General features: G+C 43.3%; 1 protein-coding gene across 1 annotated transcript in view; it reads left to right on the top strand.

Annotated features, from left to right (window-relative positions):
- Window positions 1-294: 294 nt before the first annotated feature.
- The window catches only part of MRPL48 (mitochondrial ribosomal protein L48), a 63050-nt gene continuing 42352 nt past the window's right edge, over window positions 295-20992 (top strand). The window contains exons 1-3 of the mRNA XM_012456954.2: window positions 295-484; window positions 15338-15390; window positions 17720-17757. Coding sequence (XP_012312377.2) covers window positions 464-484; window positions 15338-15390; window positions 17720-17757 — 112 coding nt within the window. The 5' untranslated portion in view covers window positions 295-463. The remainder of the gene's footprint in view (window positions 485-15337; window positions 15391-17719; window positions 17758-20992) is intronic.

Below are 20992 nucleotides of genomic sequence, written 5' to 3' on the forward strand. Positions count from 1 at the left end.
GTACTCCGGCCTGGGTGACAGAGTTAGACTCTGTCTCAAAGAAAAAAAAAAGTCAGATCTGTTCTAGACGCAGAAAGGAATTAATCAGACAGGGTCTCAGTCTTTTAAGAACTCTTTCAAATACAGAGAAAAGGTGGTAACAAATAATTAGTATTTAGTACTGTAAGTGAAAAATCAGAATTGTGTGCAAAGTACCGAGGTAACACAGAGATGGCGATTAATTCTGCCTGGAGAAACAGCAGTGAAGGTGACAACCTGACTGAGGGCGGAAAGCAGAATTTCATGAGGCTGAATTTCAGAAGCTTCCGGAACTAAAGTGATACGGAAGTTGAGTGAGTCTCGGTCGGATATTGTTGCTGCACTTGGTCAAGGCCGTTCTGTTAGTGTTTTCAGACGCCCAGGGAACGCGGCTGCGGGGGCGGATCTTCGGCTTGCACAGCTAGAGGCCGCGCAGCAGCAAAGGATGAGCGGAACCTTGGAAAAGGTAACGTAGATGCCACGCACGCGGGGCGCGGGGAGATGGTGGAGAGTGCAGAGCCCGGAGCTGGCGGCAAGCTGACATCCGGGAGTGAAACACTAGGGCGCCCAACGTCCTTCCCAGCAGCACATGCGTGTTAAAGGGGCTGAGCAGATTCCTTTCCCCCCGGGCGAACTCGGCTGAGCCGACCCGCGCCACGCCCACACCACATGCCACTCTCTCCACCCAGTGCCTAGAAAGGGGAGAGCTTCGCGATGGGAATCACGACACCATGACATAGTCCCGATAAACTGTATGACCTTGAGCAGGTCATTTTATATTTGCATTTAGTCATCAGCTTCTAGAATTTTGTCTAAGAACGCAGTTTTGACTTGCTGAACTGATAAGGATGTGAAGCTACCTGGTAATAAGGAAAGAGTAATAATAAACTACATTTTCTTTTTTCTTTTTCTTCTTTTTCTTTTTTTTGAGATGGAGTCTGGCTCTGTCGCCCAGGCTGTAGTGCAGTGGTGCGATCTTGGTTCACCACAACCTCTGTCTCCCAGGTTCAAGCGATTGCCCTGTCTCAGCCTCCCTAGTAGCTGGGACTACAGGTGCGTGCCACAACGCCTGGCTAATTTTTGTTATTTTTAATAGAGACGGGTTTCACTGTTGGCCAGGCTGGTCTTGAACTGCTGACCTTGTGATCCGCCTGCCTCGACTTCCCAAAGTGCTGGGATTACAGGAGTGAACCACCCCTGGCAATAATAAACTATGTTTTCATTTCCAAAACCTTATTTTATTTAAATGATTGTCATAAAAACATATAAACCACTATAAATGTGTTCCTTGGCTTTCCTCCCTTTCCCTTAACAGATTTAACAGATTTCATTTGTGCTCTTTCAATTGTATCATGCTGCTTACTCATTTTAGCAATTTATATTAAAATTTTGTCTTAGGCATTAATTGTGGAGACTATGTTTTCATGATTCATAGGTCAGCATGGTCGTTGCAGCTCATGGATCTATCCGTGGTTACCTTGGGGCTGCTCCTGAATGTCTAAGAGCCCATGCCTCACTTCATCCTTTATGAAACAATTCACTTGTTCACCTTAGCCAGTTTGTAAGAATTTGGCTAAATACGATGCCAATATAATAGAAAAAAAAATCAGAAAGTTTCAAAATTCCATTGTTAAAGGTGGTCACACTGGTGACTACACTCCTTGATTTGCCTTGGTTCTGAGAAATGCTAAAAGGGAGGGATTATTTTTCAAGGAATACTATTTCTGACCATGCAATTCTCCAGAAGAGCCCATGGAAATCTGTCATTAAGGCCAGCATCTAAAGATAAATGGTATATAGGGCGTCTCAAAGTCTGATGCCACTGTTCTCTTCCATACTCCTTAGTTATTCCTTAGCTCCTTTAGTCAGCTAACCTCATCATTATATGCCAAATTCAAGCCTGTCTTAAAGTGTTAGTTAATACTTTAATTAATTAATTTATTTATTTTTGAGACGGAGGAGTTTCACTCTTGTTGCCTAGGCTGGAGTGCAGTGGCACAATCTCAGCTCACTGCAACCTCTGTGTCCCAGGTTCAAGCACTTCTCCTGCCTCAGCCTCCCAAGTAGCTGGGATGACAGGCGTGCTCCACCACGCCTGGCTAATTTTGTATTTTTAGTAGAGACGAGGTTTCTTCATGTTGATCAGGCTGGTCTCGAATTCCTGACCTCAGGTGATCCTCCCACCTTGGCCTCCCAAAGTGCTGGGATTACAGGCGTGAGCTGCTATGCCTGGCCCTTTTTTCTTATTTTGCTTTGAGGCGGGGTCTTGTGCTGTCACTCAGGCTGGAGTGCAGTGGAGCAATCTCAGTTCACTGCAACCTCTGCCTCCTGGCTCAAGGGATCCTCTTACCTCAGCCTCTTGAGTAGCTGGGACTACAGGTATGTGCCACCACACCTGGCTAAGTTTTTGTATTTTTTTGTAGAGATGGGGTTTTGCCACGTTGCCCAAGCTGGTCTCAAATTTCTGGGCTCAAGCAATCCGCCCGCCTCAGCCTCCCAAAGTGCTAGGATTCACGCATGAGCCACTGTGCCAGGTTGCAACTGTATTCTTGTCTATATGTACCTACCCTATAGTGTATTTGGCCTAAAGTAGGTACTTGGTAAATGTCAAATGAATAAGTGAATGAACAAATGTTGATATTACATGGTGAGCACATGGTGGAGTTGGGACTAGAATTTCTAACTCTTAATTCAGTGCTCTTTCCTTGGGACCCTAAGAAATTTCTGGCTACAAATAATCTCAAATTTTATTTTATTTTTGAGACAAAGTCTCACTATGTTGCCCAGGCTGGTCTTGAACTTCTGGGCTCAAGTGATCCTGCTGCTTCAGCCTCCTGAGTTGCTGGGATATCAGACATGCCCTTTTGTGCCTAACTTCATCTCAAATTTAGATGAGTGAGAAGCCTAGCTTTGCTAGAATAAAACTGGATAGAGCCAATACGTCTTTGAGTCAACAGGAGTTCAGCAGGATAGAACCAGATAAGACACTAAAGCTGATATTTATCAGATCAGTGTATTGATTGATCACAATGGCAGGATGGTATCTGGGGAAGTTAGAATGCACCAAGGAAATGAGTATTCAATCACCTGCAGTTATTTTGCACAGAAAATGAATGGCTCTGGAGTGTCAAGCTCAGGTCTAGATGCCACTCACTCTGAAGTCACCAATATTTTCTCAGGAATTACCTTACTCCTGAATCACAAGGGTATGGTTAGGGGAGAGGCTGTGTGATCACTAATGCTGTGCCAAGTTGTGTCTAATATGTCAGCCCAGGAAAAAACATCCTGAGGGACTGATCTCAGAGATAAGATGTTTTCAGGTTTCAGCATTTTGAAGGCTAAAGTGGAACAGAGTTCACATGAACAAAATGTCCTCCTAATTCATTCAACAGACATGAATTAGGAGAACATTAAAAGAGGTGAACTAGTAGTACACATATTCTAGATTACCTAGAAGGGCAGGAAGTCCAAAAGCACAGAATAGTCAAGAAGTTGGCTATTTCCTGGTCACCACTAGACCACAGGCTCTGGAGGAGCTTTTCTATTTTTTGTTAATGGTTTTATCTTTAGCACCTCTCAGACCCTAAGGTACACATTGTTCCACCATTATCATCATTGTTAGTAATGCAGCTTGTACTTGTTAGCTCTTTTCATATGTTATCTAATTTAATCATGTCAACATGTCTATAAGGTAAATGTTTTTACAAACTCTTCAGAGATAAGGAGATGAGGTTTAGAGGCATTTACTAATTTGTCCAGGAGATATTTATTGGGCACTTGTTCTGTGCCAGAGTGTATGCTAGATGCTGCGATGCAGCAGGTTCCTGTCTTCATGGTGCTTATTAAGAGGTGGACTAATTAAACTTCTAACTACTTAATTGACTATGAAAAATGCTACAAATGAAAGACTCAGGGTACTATATGACTTTGTAACAGCAGGATCCAAGCAAGTCTGAGCAGTTGCAAAAGTTTTCTTGAGAACGTTGCATGACTACTAAGATTTAAAGAATAAGTAGGATTTAGATAGAGAAAAATATTCCAGACAAGGAAGAATATGTGTAAAGGCCCTGAAATGAAAACACACTTGGACTTCCAAAGGTCCTAGAGGAAGTTGGGAGGGAGAGAAGCACCAGGGTGTAGATTAAGGAAGAGTGTGCAGAGTATAGTATGGGGGTGAGAATTGACGTAGGGGATTGGATTTATATTTAGGCGAGGTACAGTGGCTCATGTCTATAATCCCAACACTTTGGAAAGCTGAGGTGGATGGATTACTTGAGCCCAGGAGTTTGAGACTAGCTTGGGCAACGTGGCGAAACCTCATTTCAACAAAAAATACAAAAATTAGCCAGGTGTAGTGGCATGCTTCTGTAGTCCCAGCTACGTGGGAGGCTGAGGTGGGAAGAACAGTTGAGCCTGGGAGGCTGAGGCTGCAGTGAGCTGTGATCGCCCCACTGTACTCCAGCCTGGGTAATAGATCGAGACCCTGGATCTGTCTATCTATCTCTAAATAAATAAACAAAATTAAAAAAACCAAATGAAGTCAGACAAACAAACATTTTAGGTGATAACCACAGGGATTGTAAAATTGGGTTAAATTCTAAAGAAAGTTAGGGAATTGAGTTTAATGGAGCTCAGCTCTGGCATAGAAGTACCATCTAGCAGTTGTGTTATGAGGCCAAGTATTTACTTTTCTTCCTTTTTTTTTTTTTTTGAGATGGAGTCTTGATCTGTTGCCCAGACTGGAGTGTAGTGGCGTGATCTCAGCTCACTGCAATCTTTGCCTCCCAGGTTCAAGCAGTTCTCTTGCCTCAGCCTCCCGAGTAGCTGGGATTACAAGCATGTGCCACCATTCTGGGGAAATTTTGTATTTTTAGTAGAGATGGGGTTTCTCCATGTTGGTCAGGCTGGTCTCGAACTCCCAACCTGAGGTGATCCACCCGCCTTGGCCTCCCAAAGTGCTGGGTTATAGGCGTGAGTGTCCACACCTGGCCCATCTGTAAATTTTTTTTAAAAAAAAGTGTAACAGCAGGATCCAAGCAAGTCTGAGCAGTCACAAAAGTTTTCTTGTGACTTTCTTTTTTAATAATTAAACAAATTATTATTTATGTATTATAATATTCAGTCTGTTAAAGTAGATAATTTAATGATTTTTTAGTGTATTCACAAAGCTATACAACTGTTACCACTATTTAATTCCAAAACATTTTTATCATCCCAGAAGGAAACTCCTTACCCATAAGTAGTCACTCCCCTACTGTCATCTCCTCAGCCCTTAGCACCCACTAATCTTTCTGTCATATGGATTTATCTATTCTAGTCATTTCATATAAATGGAATCATATAATATTGGTGGCAGCAGTGGAGTGGCCATTGCCATCATGCTGGCTACAGCAGGGAGGTGTGGCCAGGGCTGCATGTTTCATGGAACCAGCGGGAGCCACGGACAAGTGGGAGCACTGTCCCTTCCCAGGTTGGGTGGGAGCTCCCCAGTGTGGCTGCAACTGCCTAAGTCATGGCTGTGGATCTGGGTCTCCTGCTCCATGGAACGAGCAGGAGCCCTGCCCTTCTGGGTGCAGCTACAGCTGCCCAAACCATGACTGAGGACCTAGGCACCTCTGCAACTCTTGTGGGGCCTGGGTAGGCTGCCCCTGCTCCCGCAGGCTCAGAGACGCCTGCTCCCACTGCCTGGCCTCTCCCTACGGGCACCAGCTCTGCCTGGCTTCTCCCTACTGTTGGCACCAGCTCTGATCTTGGAGCAAAGTTGGGGCCAAGCCTAGGCACTGTCGCAGCCTACTCAGGTGTGCACATGCTCTGGGCAGTGCTGACAAGCCAGTCTCTTGCTCCCTTGGCTCCCTCCAGATTTTGGGCACCAACAAGCACAGGAGGGAAGCCGTAGTGGGGCTGAGGGCATCTCAGTACTGGCCTGCAGGTGCCTCTTGGCACCTACAGCCTGGGCTGGGCTGCTGGTCCCGTGGACAGGAGTGGGAATTTATGGTGCCTTTTCCAGGCCCACCCATGGCCACCCATGAACAAATCAGCATGTACCTCCTCCCATCTGAGGCTCATAAAAACCTTGGGGCCGGGTGTGGTGGCTCATGCCTGTAATCCCAGCACTTTGGGAGGTGAAGGCGGGCAGATCACCCGAGGTCAGGAGTTTGAGACCAGCCTGGCCAACATGGTGAAACCCTGTCTCTACTAAAAATACAAAAAAAATTAGATGGGCATGGTGGTGGGCACCTGTAATCCCAGCTACTTAGGAGGCTGAGGCAGGAGAATTTCTTGAACCCAGGAGACAGAGGTTGCAGTGAGATCATGTCATTTCACTCCAGCCTGGGCAACAATAGCAAGACTCTGTCTCAAGAAAAACCAAAAAACAAACCTTAGGCTCAGCCAGAGCTAAGCATTGGGACAACTGGCTGTAGAGAGGAGTTATCCACTCCAGAGCCTCCTCTGCTGAGAGCTGGGAAGACATCCAGACAACCTGCCTGCAGAGAGGAGCTGCCCACTCCAGGTCCTCCTTTGAGCTGTTCTGTCACTCAGTAAAGCACCTCTTTGTCTTGCTCACCCTCCACTTGTCTGCATACCCCATTCTTCCTGGTTGTAGGATAGGAACTCAGGACCCATCTAATGGTGGGGCTAAGAGAGCTGCAACACAAACAGGGCTGAGATGTGCCCCTTGTTCACCATGTTGTGGGTGAAAGAGAAGGAAAGAAGAGCTGCAGACCTTTGGGGAGCCCAGACCTGAGAGCTCCCTGAGCCAGGACTGTGACTCCCTCTTTGGACCCCTGTGGTTGCTGGCATCTCCAAACTTCTGGGAGCCACGTGTTCCCCAGTGCCAGCTATGAAAGCTGCTTGTGGTGCACCTGGTCTGGCCTCACAAGAACCAGTGCCTGTGCCAGCACCTGGAGCTGCCCACCCCACTGAAGCAGCCAGCATGTCTGACTATGCACATTGGCCGGACCCCATGCTCACTCACACACCCCTCACCGGTCCATGCCTGACTTGGCCTTGGCAGGTGTGGGACTCAGGCCGGTAGCGTGAACCGAGCGCAGCCTGCCAATAAAAGTGGGTGAAACAAGCCCAGTGGACCTGAGCAAAACTCGGGCAAAGGTGCCACCGGCCACAGACTTTTCTGACCAGAAAAATGACACTCCAAAAATCCTGTAACAATATGTGAGGCCAGCTGACTTGCCAGGTTTATGCAGCTAGTAAAATGAAGTGCTGATACTCAAACACAAATTCGTGTTTGGGTTTGGATATAAAACTTGTGCTCCTAACTGCCAAAGGACCCAATCCAAAGGTAGACTTTGATAGTCAACGTAAATATGTTCAGAAGGTTATAGCTAAAGGAAAGACTGGAAACAAAAGCAATTTTTGAAAGAACTTGAGAAAATCAGGAGGCAATGATTATTACCTTCAAATACTTGAGTTTCACGATTTGACTTCTTGTATGATAAACAAGAACTGCCGGGCGCGGTGGCTCAAGCCTGTAATCCCAGCACTTTGGGAGGCTGAGGCGGGTGGATCACAAGGTCAAGAGATCGAGACCATCCTGGTCAACATGGTGAAACCCCATCTCTACTAAAAATACAAAAATTAGCTGGGCATGGTGGCGCGTGCCTGTAGTCCCAGCTACTCAGGAGACTGAGGCAGGAGAATCGCTCAAACCCAGGAGGCGGAGGTTGCGGTGAGCCGAGATCAAGCCACTGCACTCCAGCCTGGGTAACAAGAGTGAAACTCCATCTCAAAAAAAAAAAAAGAAAAACAAGAACTGAACTCACTTTGTATGATCTCAGAATGGAGCACTAGGCACAAACCATAGAAGTTGTAGGGAGTTGGGTTTTGGCTTTCTATGTGGGAGAGCATTCAGATAATTAGAAGTGTCTGAAAACGTTTTAGTTTTTGTCCAGGAAGGTATTTATTTTATTTTTTATTTTTTTGAGGCAGAGTCTCGCTCTGTTGCCCAGGCTGGATTGCAGTGGCTCGATCTCTGCTCACTGCAAGCTCCGCCTCACGGGTTCAAGTGATTCTCCCGCCTCACCCTCCTGAGTAGCTGGGATTACAGGCGCACGCCACCACGTCCTGCTAATTTTTGTGTCTTTAATAGAGACGCGGTTTCACCATGTTGGTCAGGCTGGTCTTGAACTCCTGACCTCGTGATCCATGTGCCTTGGCCTCCCAAAGTGCTGTGATTACAGGCGTGAGCCACCGCGCCCGGCCTGAACTTCTGACCTCAGGTGATCCGCCCTCCTCAGCCTCCCAAAGGGCTGGGATTACAGGCGTGAGCCACCAAACCCAGCCTGGATCTTTTTTTTTTTTTGAGGTGGAGTTTCGCTCTAGTCACCCAGGCTGGAGTGCAGTAGTGCAATCTCTGCTCACGGCAATCTCCGCCTCCCGGGTTCAAGCGATTCTCCTGCCTCAGCCTCCTGAGTAGCTGGGATTACAGGCACCCACCACTGCACCCGGCTAATTTTTGTATCTTTAGTAGAGACGGGGTTTCACCATCTTGACCAGGCTGGTCTCAAACTCCTGACCTCGTCATCTGCCCTCCTCGGCCTCCCAAAGTACTGGGATTACAGGTGTGAGCCACTACACACGGCAACAGGGAGGTATTTAAGTAGCAGATGGATCATTATGGACAGAGAGGCCAGTATTGGTCCTGTACGTGAGAAAGGTAGTAATGGGCACTGAGTGTGGAAAGCCAGTGAGGAGAATTTGAAGCTTCCAATAAATGAACTCAGGCAGGGACTGGGCTTTTCCAGGATGCCTAAAATGAGAGTAAACTCCATTGCAAGCTTTGGAATATAGAGCCTGCACAACATGGCAAGACCCCATCTCTACAAAAAAATTTAAAAATTAGCCGAGGTGGGGAGCGGAGGTTGCAGTGAGCTAAGATTACACCACTGTACTCCAGCTTGGTGAAAAAAAAGTTGGCTGAGTATAGTGGCACACATCTGTAGTCCCAGCTACCTGGGAGGCTGAGGCAGGAAGATGGCTTAAGCCTAAGAGGTCAAGGCTGCAGTGAGCCATGATGATGCCACTGCACCCCAGCCTGGGTGACAGAGCAAGACCCTGTCTCAAAAAAAAAAAATGAATTGGAATATAGATCAAGGTGCTCTCTCATCTCAGGGAATAAAATAAGAGCTGTCATGTAATAGCAGACTTGCTTTGCAACAGGAGTATAGGATATAGTATATGGTAGTGGAGAGAGCACTGTTTGCGGGGTCAGCTAGAACAAGACTTATTAGTTGTGTGCATAAGGCATGTTTTTTTTTTCTATTTTTATTAAGACATGTTAGTTCACTTTTCTGAGCTTTGATTTCCTCACTGTAAAATGGGGTAGAAATAGCTACAGGAGTAGAATAAGACATCAGAGACTTGGAAGGATGGGAAGGTAGGAGGGGGATAAGAGATGATAAATTGCTTAATGGGTACGATGTTCCTCATTTGAGTGATGGTTATACTAAAAACTCAGATTTCATCAATATGCAATGTATCCATTTAACAAAATGGCACTTATACTCCCTAAATCTATAAAAAAGAAAATACAAAGAACTATGCCTCACAGAATGGTTGTGAAGATTAAAGGAAATGGTGTTTGGCATATAGCAGGTGCCCAGTAAATGGGAGGATTATTGAATGGCTGTTATCATTAGCTATGAACTTCACTAGTGTAAATTGGTATAGCTTTTTTGAGAGAGTGTGGAAGAATAGAGAGGATGGACTTTGGATTCAAGCAGACCTGGGTTTGCATTTCTCTTACCGAACCAATTACTTTGGGCAATTTACATATAAACTTCTTTTTTTCCTGTGTAAAATTGAGGCAGTTATCTCAATAATGCCCCTATCAGAGAAGGTTGCTGTAAAGATTAATTGAAATAATATGGGCTGGACCTGGTGGTTTACTCCTGTTATCCCAGCACTTTGGGAGGCCAAGGCAGAAAAATTGCTTGAGGCCAGGACTTCGAGACAGCATGGGGAACATAGTGAGATCCAATCATTTAAAAAAAAAATTTTTTTTAAGAAATAGTATGCGTAAAGTGTCTGTGCTGTAGCTGGCCTGGAGCCAGAACCTGAGCAACACCATTTTACAAGACAAAGCTGTGTCTCCAAAAATGAGTTGTAATAACTGCCCCATTCTCCTTGCAATAACTGCTGACTTTGGTTTTTGCTTATCAGGATATGCGGCCCAAGCTAATTTCATCTTGGCCCCTGTGAACTAAGATCTGTAAATTCCACCACTACCCAGACAATGTTTAAACTAACGTTTATCTTGACTTCTGTAAATCACTTAGGTAGCAATTAGAGTGACAATAAGCCCCCAAGCCCTCGGAATATCCGGAGGCCCCCACCCCTGTCCCTGCCCAGGAAGTGATTTACAGAATCCACCTGCCCTCGGAATGTCTGAAGCCCCTTCATCCCCCTCCCCGTTCGTCACCCCCACTCCCAAGGTGGTTTTTCGGGTATAAAAAGTCTTGGCACCCTCCCTTCGGGGCCGTGGGTTAGAGAGACGTGAGTCCTCCGTGGTCGCTGGCAATAAAGACCCTGCAATTTGGCATACTTTTGTCTTGGTGAATTATTTTAATCTCGCATCCCAATACAGCATTCTAGCAAAAAGGAGGTACTCAATAAATGGTAGTAACAATGCTATTTTAAATAATATTTATTAATACACAAATATATTCTATTCCTTTTCATGAAAGAGCTCTCAGTTGATTGCATCAAAGACCCCTGACCCATTGCTCTCACCACCCACCCCAGGCTCTGGTGTCTTAAGCTACTCGCATGCTATAGATTTTGCCCTGTGACTTCAGTTTTTTGGTAGTTGTGCAGTCCTTGCTTGGTTCCTGGCTCATGGGAGTATTTTTGTTATCCACTGCAGCAGCTGTGTCCTCATTCATTCATTCGTTGGCGTCACCACCCTCCTCTTCCACTTGCAGAGCCAGAGCTGCTCTTCATTTGCTGATGGGGGGAGGGGGTAATTGTAGATACAGTCCCAAAATAGATTACTTTTGTCCTGATAAATAATGCCAAGCATTGCAGGAGAGAGGAAGCACATTTCCCAGAGCTGACAGAGTTCATACCACAGTTTGAATGTCTTCCAGAGAGTTGTCAACTCTTTTGGCTTTTAGATAATTAAATGCTTAGTTATTGTAGAGACTCAGAAATCTGAACAATTAAAATGAGAAAGCAGTCCCATTTTGATCTTTTTTTCCCATCCAGTACCTCTTCTATATGAAGTGGCCCATTTAAAAATATATTCTGTTCATTCTCATTTCTGTTCTGTTTGTCATGGTTAATAGATCCTGGCCCTGGAGGGACTTTAGAGTCATCTTCTCTAACTTCAAGTTACATGGCCAGTAGTTGGGAGAGCTGACCTGACCTCTCCTGGGGCCCCGGTTTCCTACTCTGTCTTTCATGCTGACCAGTATTAGGTTCAGTATATTGTACACGTACTTTACAAAGTCTTTTGGTACCTGATTCAGTTGTGCTTTTTGGGAACATCTGCACACTTTGCCCTTTTGTCCATTCATATCCTTCCCAATCTTCGTGGTCTCACATCCTCTGGGAGACTTTTCCTAAGTTTTATCTTCCCCCTTCCTGATTTCCTAAGCACTAACACCTTCATTTATGTGAGAAAAGGTGTAGACTAGAGGGGAAATTATGGATATTGGTGTCACAGAAACCTTATGCTAGTTTCAATAGCAGCTGTGTGACTTTGGGTAGGTTACTTAATCTCTTTCCTCAGCTGTAAACTGGGGATAATAATGCTTATCTTGTAAAGATATTGTGATTTAGACACATGGTAGATACTCAATAAAGTAGATGTGGGTGCTTAATACATGGTAGTGTTGTAATCGACCGAGCGTAGAAAATTATTACCAAGACAAAAGTATACCAAACTGCTGGGTCATTTATTATGCCGGCGACCACAGAGGACTCACGTCCCTCCAACCTGTGGCCACGAAGGGAGGGTGCCAAGACTTTTTATACCCGAAAAACCACCTTGGGAGTGGGGGTGAGGAGCGAGGAGGGGGATGATGGGGCTTCAGACATTCCGAGAGCTGGTAGATTGTGTAAATCACCTCCTGGGCAGAGATGAGGGTGGGGGTCTCCGGACATTCCAAGGGCTAGAGGACATGTTGTCACTTTGATTGTTACCTAAGTGGCTTACAGAAGTCAAGATAAACATTAGTTTACACATTGTCTGGATAATGGTGGAAGTCACAGATCTTAGTTACTTATTACAAGTCGCAGGAGCCAGGATGGAATTAGCTTGGGCTGCTTATTTTGGTCGTTACCAGTAAGCAAAGGCTAGCAATTCTGGCAGTTACTGATAAGAAGCAGTTTTACATAGTAGCTAGTTTGCAGAGCAAACTAGCAGTCTTATTTACAGAAGCCAAGGCCAGCAGTTATTGTGAGGAGAATGGGGCAGCCATTGCAACTTATTTTAAAAACAGCTTTGTCTTTTATAAAATGATGTTCATGTTCTGGCTCTAGGCCAGCACAGTAACAATAATTATCATTTACTCACTTCTTTCTAATTCATTTATTCATCAAAACAAACCTTGATTGTCTACAATGTGCCTGAGAGGAAAATGACATGACCCTTGCTTCTGAGGATCTCTTGGTTTAGTGTAGGGGTTCTTGGGTGATAAGAGTTTTGGTGACTTTCCTGAAGTAGTAGGCAAACTCTTTGTATATCCATGTCTGTATGCATTTATCTAGGAAGAGGGTTCATGACTGAGCAGATCCTCAGCAACGTCTGCAACTCTGCAAGAGCTAAGGATTTCTCCTAGCCCTCTCCCCCTGGATTTCCTGCCAGGTGTGCTTGTTGTTCACACCGCCTGTTTTGACTTCATCATACAATGCCTGCAATATTGCTTAGCTGCTTAATACAAATGTATGTCTGTGTCTCCAGCCATCCAAATTCCTGAAGGATAGAGATTGTGCAAACAGTTTTTGATAGCTTTATTGAATATAGTTCACAAATATAGTTAACATACAATTCACCTATTTAAAGTGTGGAATTCAGTAGTTTTTAATGTATTCACAGAGGTTTACAACGATTACTACAACCAATTTGAGAACATCATCCCAAAAAAGAAACTGCATACCCCTTAGCTGTCATCCCTAGCTCCTGAGACCTTCTAGCCCCAGGCAGTCACTAATTGACTTTCTTTCTCCATAGATTTGCCTATTCTGGATATTTCACAGAAATAGAATCATATAATATTTGGTCTTTTGTGACTGATTTATTTAGTATAATGCTTTCAAGATTCATCCCTGTAGTTACATTTTGTTCTTAACATTCAGTACAGCAGTTGGCACACAAGCTTTTTTTTTTTTTTTTTTTTTAACTTGAATCAGGGTCTCATTCTGTCACCCCCAGGCTGGAGTGCAGTGGCACAATCACGGCTCATTGCAGCCTCAACCTCCTGGGTCCAAGTTATCCTCAGCCTCTCGAGTAGCTGGGATCACAGGTGTGCACCACCATGCCCATCTAATTTTTAAATTTTTGTTGAGAAAGGGTCTCCCTATGTTGCCCGGGCTAGTCTCAAAATCCTAGGCTCAAGTGATCTTCCCACTTTGGCCTCCCAAAATGCTTGGATTATGGGTGTGAACCACTAAACCTGGCTTATACAAAATAAGCTTTATTTTAGAATAGTTTTAGATTTACAGAAAACATGCAAAGATAGTACACAGACTTCCTGTATCTTCCAATTTCCCCTATTATTGCCTTTTATTTTTTGAGACAGAGTTTTGCTCTTGTTACCCAGACTGGAGTACAATGGCATGATCTTAGCTCACTGCAACCTCCGCCTCCCGGGTTCAAGTGATTCTCCTGCCTCAGCCTCCCAGGTAGCTGGGATTACAGTCATGCTCTACCACTCCCAGCTAATTTTGTATTTTTAGTAGAGACAGGGTTTCTCCATGTTGGTCAGGCTGGTCTCAAACTCCCAACCTCAGGTGATCTGCTGTCTCGGCCTCCCAAAGTGCTGGGATTACAGGCGTGAGCCACCGTGCCCAACCCATTATCTTTACATTAGTGTGGTTTGTTTGCTTGTTTGTTTATTTTGATACAGAGTCTTGCTCTGTCACTCAGGCTGGAGTGCAGTGGTGTGATCTCTGCTCACTGCAACCCCTGCCTCCGGGATTCAAGCGATTCTCCTGCCTCAGCCTCCCAAGTAGCTGGGATTATAGGTGTACCACCACGCCTGGCTATTTTTTCTATTTTTAGTAGAGATGTGGTTTCACCATGTTGGCCAGGCTGGTCTTGAACTCTTGGCCTCAAGTGATTCACCTGCCTCAGCCTCCCAAAGTTTGGAGATTACAGGCGTGAGCCCCTGCGCCCAGCCTAGTGTGGTTTATTTTTTATAATTAATGAGTCAGTATTGGTGTATTATATTAGCTAATGTCCATACTTTGTTCAGATTTCCTTACTTTTTCTCTAGTGTCCTTTTTCTGTTCCAGATCACATTCAGGATATTATATTTTATTTAGTCATCATCTTTTCCATAGGCTTCTCTTGACTGAGTTTCTCAGATTTTCTTTGTTTTTGCATACTAGACTTTTCATACATCCATGTTGAAAGAATTAAATGTTATCCGTAGTGGGCAGGATTTTCTCTTTATGTTATGGGATCTTAAGAACAGACATTTGTTGTTCTTTCCCATAAAACAAACAAACAAACAAACAAACAAAAGAAGGCTGGAGCAAGGAATCCCTTGAGTCTAGGAGATCGATGTTGCAGTAGCTATCATGGTAATTGTTTTTTTTTTTTGTCCTTACCTCTATTGTGGAGTATTGTTATCACATTATTGAGAGAGACAGTGTGCTGTAATAGAGGCATAGCTTTTATAGTAAGTCAGTCCTCTTAGCAGCTTATTAGGTATAATTTTTTGGAATATAACCTCTCTGGGCCTCAGTTGCCTCACTTGTAAAATTGTCTTGCAGTGTTTTGAGAATTAAAGAAGATTTAATAAAGCCCCTATCATGATGCTGTGGATGGCAGATGCATAATAATTATTGATTGATATTAGGAAAAATAGATTAAGTTGGAAACAGTCAACAGCAAAAAAGCAGTGTGGGAGGGGAACTTCTGTTTTTTGAGCATTTACTATAATGGGTGGAATGAGAACGATGACCTTGGTTTGTTTGCATGCTTGGTGTTAATCGTAGGATGGCTTCTTTGCTAGATAAGAGCCTTTTTGTCCTTTTTTGGTTTGTGTACTATGCATTTCTTGCCTCTCTGAGAAGACATACTTGGAGGTCTGTAAATACTCAAGATTGTCCTAACATGACTGTTTTGCTGTAGGTGCTGTGCCTGAGGAACAATACCATTTTTAAGCAAGCCTTTTCTCTCTTAAGGTAAGGATATTAATAACAATAATTAAATGTAGCTAATATTTGTGTTTGGCTTCATAGTTCACACAGCATTTTTTTTATCATATCCACTTGCATATCTATAAGCACATCAAGCATCTCCTCTGCCATCTTGCTTCTTCCCCATTCTCAGTTAACACCATCTCCATTCATCTAGTTGCTGAGGCAAAAATACTTACAGTTAATCCTTGATGCTGTTTATTCTTTTTTCTTATTTTGTGAGATAGAGTTTCTCTCTGTCACCCAGTCTGTAGTGCAGTGGCGCAATCTTGGCTCACGGCAACCTCCACCTCCCACGTTCAAGTGATTCTCCCACCTCAGCCTCTCAGGTAGCTGGGATTACAGGCACCTGCCATCATGCTTGGCTAATTTTTGTAGAGACGGGGTTGAACCATGTTGACCAGGCTGATCTTGAACTCACAACCTCAGGTGATCTGCCTCCCAAAGTGCTGGGATTATAGGCGTGAACCCCCATGTCCAGTGGATGCTGTTAATTCTCCTGCAGAACTTGTTGGCTTTACTTTTGAAATATATACACTATATACACAATCTTTTTTTTTTTTTTTTTTTTTAATTGAGACAGGGTCTCTCTCTGTTGCCCAGGCTGGAGTGCAGTGGCATGATCACAGCTCACTGCAGCCTTGACCTCCCAGGCTAAAGTGATTTTTCTACCTCAGCCTTACAAGTAGCTGGGACTACATGCATGTACCAGCATGCCCAGTTAATTTTTGTATTTCTTATAGAGACAGGGTTTCACCATGTTGCCTAGGCTGGTCTTGAACTCCTGGGCTCAAGTGATCCCCGCAAAAGTCTGGGATTACAGGCATGAACCACTGTGCTCGACCTAGAACCGTTTATTTCTCCAGCTTTTGCCTCATGCTTTCTGTTTTGCTAAACCACTAGGGGCCCGCTCCTTATCTTCTCATTGCTTTACTACCATCACTTTGCCTCCCACCTTGTCTCCCTATGTTTACCTTTGTCTTCTATTCTTCACGGTATAACAGAGTGTCTTTTTTTTTTTTTTTTAAAAAGAGAACTAGCTGGGCATGGTGGCTCACACCTGTAATCCCAGCACTTTGCGAGGCTGAGGCAGGGGGATAACAAGGTCAGGGGTTTGAGACCAGCCTGACCAACTTGGCGAAATCCCGTCTCTACTTAAAAATACAAAAATTAGTCGGGTGTGGTGGCAGGCACCTGTAATCCCAGCTACTTGGGAGGCTGAGGCAGGAGAATCACTTGAACCTGGGAGGTGGAGGTTGCAGTGAGCCAAGATCACACCATTGCACTCCAGCCTGGGCAACAGAGTGAGACTCTGTCTCACAATCAATCTATCAATAAAGAGACCTAACATTATGAACATAAGAATGATTCTTTTAAAGCCAAGTTAGCTCATATTACTCCTTTGCTCCAAATTCTCCAGTGGTATCCCATCTTACTCAAAATAAAACCTGCAATCTTTACCATGGCCTACAGGACCTCCCATAAGCTGTATCCTCATTTTATACTACTTACTCAGCTTTAGCTGCACTGTGGCTTCCTATTCCTTGATAATCAAGCACCTTTCCACCCTAGGATCTTTGCATATTCTTTCCTCACATATCCATATGGCTTGCCCTGTAGTTTATTCAGGTTTCTGCCCAAATGCCATCCCATCCAAGAGACCTTCCCTGACTACCCTATGTAAAATATACACCCCTCCATCAATCTCTGTCCCCTTACTTTGCTTTATTTTTCTTTATAGCAGATGTCACCATCTGACACATTTTGTACATAGAAAAATGTTTAACTATCTTTCCTTGCCCCTAAATATAAGCATCATGGGGACATGGACTTTTAGCTGTGTTTACTGCCCTATTGCCAGGCCTAGAATGGTATCTGACACACAGTAGGCATTCAATAAATATTTGTTAAATGAATGAATTGACCCTCATAGTGACCTAGTAAAACAGATGATATTATCTCAATTTTATATAAATAACTGTGGTCCAGAGAGGTTAATCTGTTTTTCTGATATGACGGAGCTAATTTGGGCTGGAATTAGGATCAAATCCTAATTGTCTTTTTTTTTTTTAAACTACTCTTTATATAGAGTGCAATCTCCCCATTGTTTTTCTTTTTTCTTTTTTTTGAGACAGAATCTCACTCTTTCTCCCAGGCTGGAGTGCAATGGGACTGTCTCGGCTCACTGCAACCTTTACCTCCCAGGTTCAAGCAGTATTGACATATATTTAGTGAGAGAATATAAATTTTATTAACTATGCACATAAAATATGGGTTTCTAATTATATTCAACATACTTTCTCCCTCCTTTTAGGTTTAGAACTTCAGGAGAGAAGCCCATCTATTCTGTAGGTAAGCAGTTTTTACTGGATGTAGTTGGCCTGCTTTAAGTGACCCTTTAGCACTCTATAATAATTTTGCATTCTATAATAATATCGCCTAGAAGGAAACCTACCATATCTTTGAGAACAGTGGCCTGAACCAAATCCTACCCCTTTATGTGAGCATGGCATAGAACCATGTGAGAACATAAAGTATGGTTAAGAGCAAGAGCTCTAGAGTAAGCTTGGATTCCAACTGTACTACATATTTATTCTGTTATCTTTGGCTATTTCTCTGTAGCTTGGTTTCCTCACTTTAAAAAATGAGCAGGCTGGGCAGCATGGCAAGACTCTGTCTCTACAAACATTTTTTAAAAAAATTAACTGGGCATGGTGATACAGGCTTGTGATCCCAGCTACTTGGGAGGCTAAGGCAGGAGGATTGCTTGAGCACAGGTTACAGTGAACTATGAATGTGCCACTGCACTGTAGCCTGGGTGACAGAGCAAGACCCTGTCTCTTTTAAAAAGAAAAAGAATAATTATAATATAAACTGCAGTGTACCATTTGAAGATTCAGTGAGATAAAAGATATAAAGTGCTCAAAAAGTAGCAGCTGTAATTATTATTATTAATACTGCTACTATTCCAGACCTGCCTTGTATATCCATCATCAGGCTAGGGCTTTTCTCATACTTATTGATTTAAATGTAAATCGACAGATAGAAGTAAATATATAAAATGAGATCTAAAGAGACTAGATGAAGGGAACTTAGAGTGATCTCATTACAGCATGAACAAAAAGGCAGAGACAGAGAAGCATGGTATATTCAGATCCAAGTAGTTCAGTGTAATTAGAACAACTGAAAGAAGTTGGAAAAGAAATTTTGAAAAGTATGGGCAGCTGCCAAGGACAAATCATTGCAGATTGTTTTGGTAAAATATCTTGAGAACCATTTTTGTTTTGCTTTGTTTTGTTTTTAAATATACACTTACTGAGCACATACTGTTTGCCAGGTGGTGGCATTGTTTCTGCCCTTGAGGGCCTTACGGTCTATTGACTGGAAAGAACAACTTATAATTAGCTTCTTGGCTGGGATTACCCTCATTATTTTTCTCTTTCCCTACCTGCATAGCCCTGCTAAAAATGCTTATCCCAATTCTGAATGAGAAATAATTAAAACAAAGTTGTTTAGCCACATCCTGGATTGATGGGTTTAGTTCTCAGTTTAATAACAAGAACATTGAAGGACAGTTGTCTCTGGCATATGTGAAGGAAAGGGGAGTGCTGTGGGAAACGTCAGTTCGTGATTACATCTTATAATTGTGATAATTGAAAGATTTTCAAAGACTCCTTTTGAAAACCTGGGGTTTTTATGTCTTTCTTTAGTGAAGAGTTACCTTTCTTTCAGGAGGCTACAATGTTAATGTGACAGCAGAAAACTCAGTTATTGACACTACGCAGGGGAAAAGAATTCAGTTGAACTTATTGGAAATCTGAGGCTTTTAAACTTGTAAATTTTATAATTAAAAGAACTGGCTAATTAAGCAGTTTAACCACTGGTAATTTGAGCAAAACCTTTTATTTAAGGGGGAGAATGGTTTATTTAACAGTAGTTTGAACCAGCTTCTTAATTAAGCAGTTGCTCTAATTATAAGTATTGCCCCAAACTGAATTTAAAAATGCCTCCTTGCCAAGGAATTCCAGTAGATATGAGGCTGAGGCAAGCATCTGCAGTACTTTCACCTAAGATGTGTCATCATCTCCAAGATCCTTTTTGGTTCTGCTTTTTGAAATTACAGATAGATAATTGAGTTTCTATGAACTTAAAGATGGTGATTGACATCTGACTTTTCATTTTTATTTACACAAAATGTTTTTTTATATAATGGAGGCATGATAGAGCTATCACTATGAATTAAACTCTTGATGATCTTTGTATATTTAAGGCAGTAGAAGAGTTTCACAGCAATGGTAGCATTTGAGCTGGCTCTAGAGGCTGTGTAGAATTTCACTGTCCAAGAGGTATTGTCCCAGCAGGGTAAACAGCTGAGGAAGGCACAGAGGCATGAAAATTGTGGGGTTTTTACAAAATGGCAAATGTAGCTCTGTGACTGGGGCACAGGGTTTTAGAAATCTAGAGAAGTGGGAGAATGAGATGAAGTAGTTAGATCTAGATTATAAAAGCAAGATCCTTAAGTGCTTACCTAAGAATTTCAAACTTTGGGCAGCAGAAAACAATCAAAAATTTAAAATATGGCAGAGACCTTCTGTCTCATTCATTATTGTGTTTACTGTGCCTGATATAGTGCCTGACAAATAGTATATACCTATATTTTAAAACAATTATCCAGCCTGGGCAACATGGTGAAATCCCATATCTACAAGAAAGACAAAAATTAACCTGGCATGGTGGCACACACCTGTAGTCCCAGCTACTCGGGAGGTTGAGATGGGGGGATCACCTGAGCCCAGGGAGGCCAAGGTTGCAGAGAGCTGAGATTGTGCCACTGCCCTTCAGCCTGGACAGCAGAGTGAGATCCTGTCTGAAAACAAACAAACAATTGTGTGTGTGCAATAAATAAATGGTTGGATTAATGAAAGAGAATAACATGTTTAGATTTGTATTTTAAAAGGATTAATCTGTCAGCTATCAAGGATAGAATAGAGGAGAGGGATGTTGGAGGGTGTAGGTGCAGATCAACAGCTTAGCAGGGGCTACCAATCTTATCTTTCCAACTCCCTTCACACAACAACCAACATGATCTTTTAAAAACATATATCAGACATATACTTTCCCTGCTTATGCCTGTTCAGGATGAAATCCAAACCTTTAACAAGGCCCAGCACAGTTGGTTTCAACCACTACTTACTCTGGTCTCTTTCTTTTTTGAGACAGGGTTTCACTCTGTCACCTGGACTGGAGTGCAGTGGCTCATTCTCTGCTCACTGCTACCTCCATCTCCCAGATTCAAGTGATTCTCCTGCATCAGCTTCCTGAGTAGCAGGGACTACAGGCATGTTCCACCACAACTGGCCAATTTTTGTATTTTTTTTTTTTTAAGACGGAGTTTCACCATGTTGGTCAGGCTGGTCTTGAACTCCTAACCTCAGGTGATCCACCCGCCTTGGCCTCCAAAATGCTTGGATTACAGCAATTTTTGTATTTTTAGTAGAGACAGGGTTTCACCATGTTGGCCAGGCTGGTCTCAAACTCATGTCCTCAAGTGATAACCCGTCCAGCCTCCCAAAATGCTGGGATTACA

This window comes from Aotus nancymaae, unplaced genomic scaffold, assembly GCF_030222135.1.
Source record: "Aotus nancymaae isolate 86718 unplaced genomic scaffold, 86718_ANA_hifiasm-v0.15.2.pri h1tg000059l, whole genome shotgun sequence".
NCBI lineage: Eukaryota > Metazoa > Chordata > Mammalia > Primates > Aotidae > Aotus > Aotus nancymaae.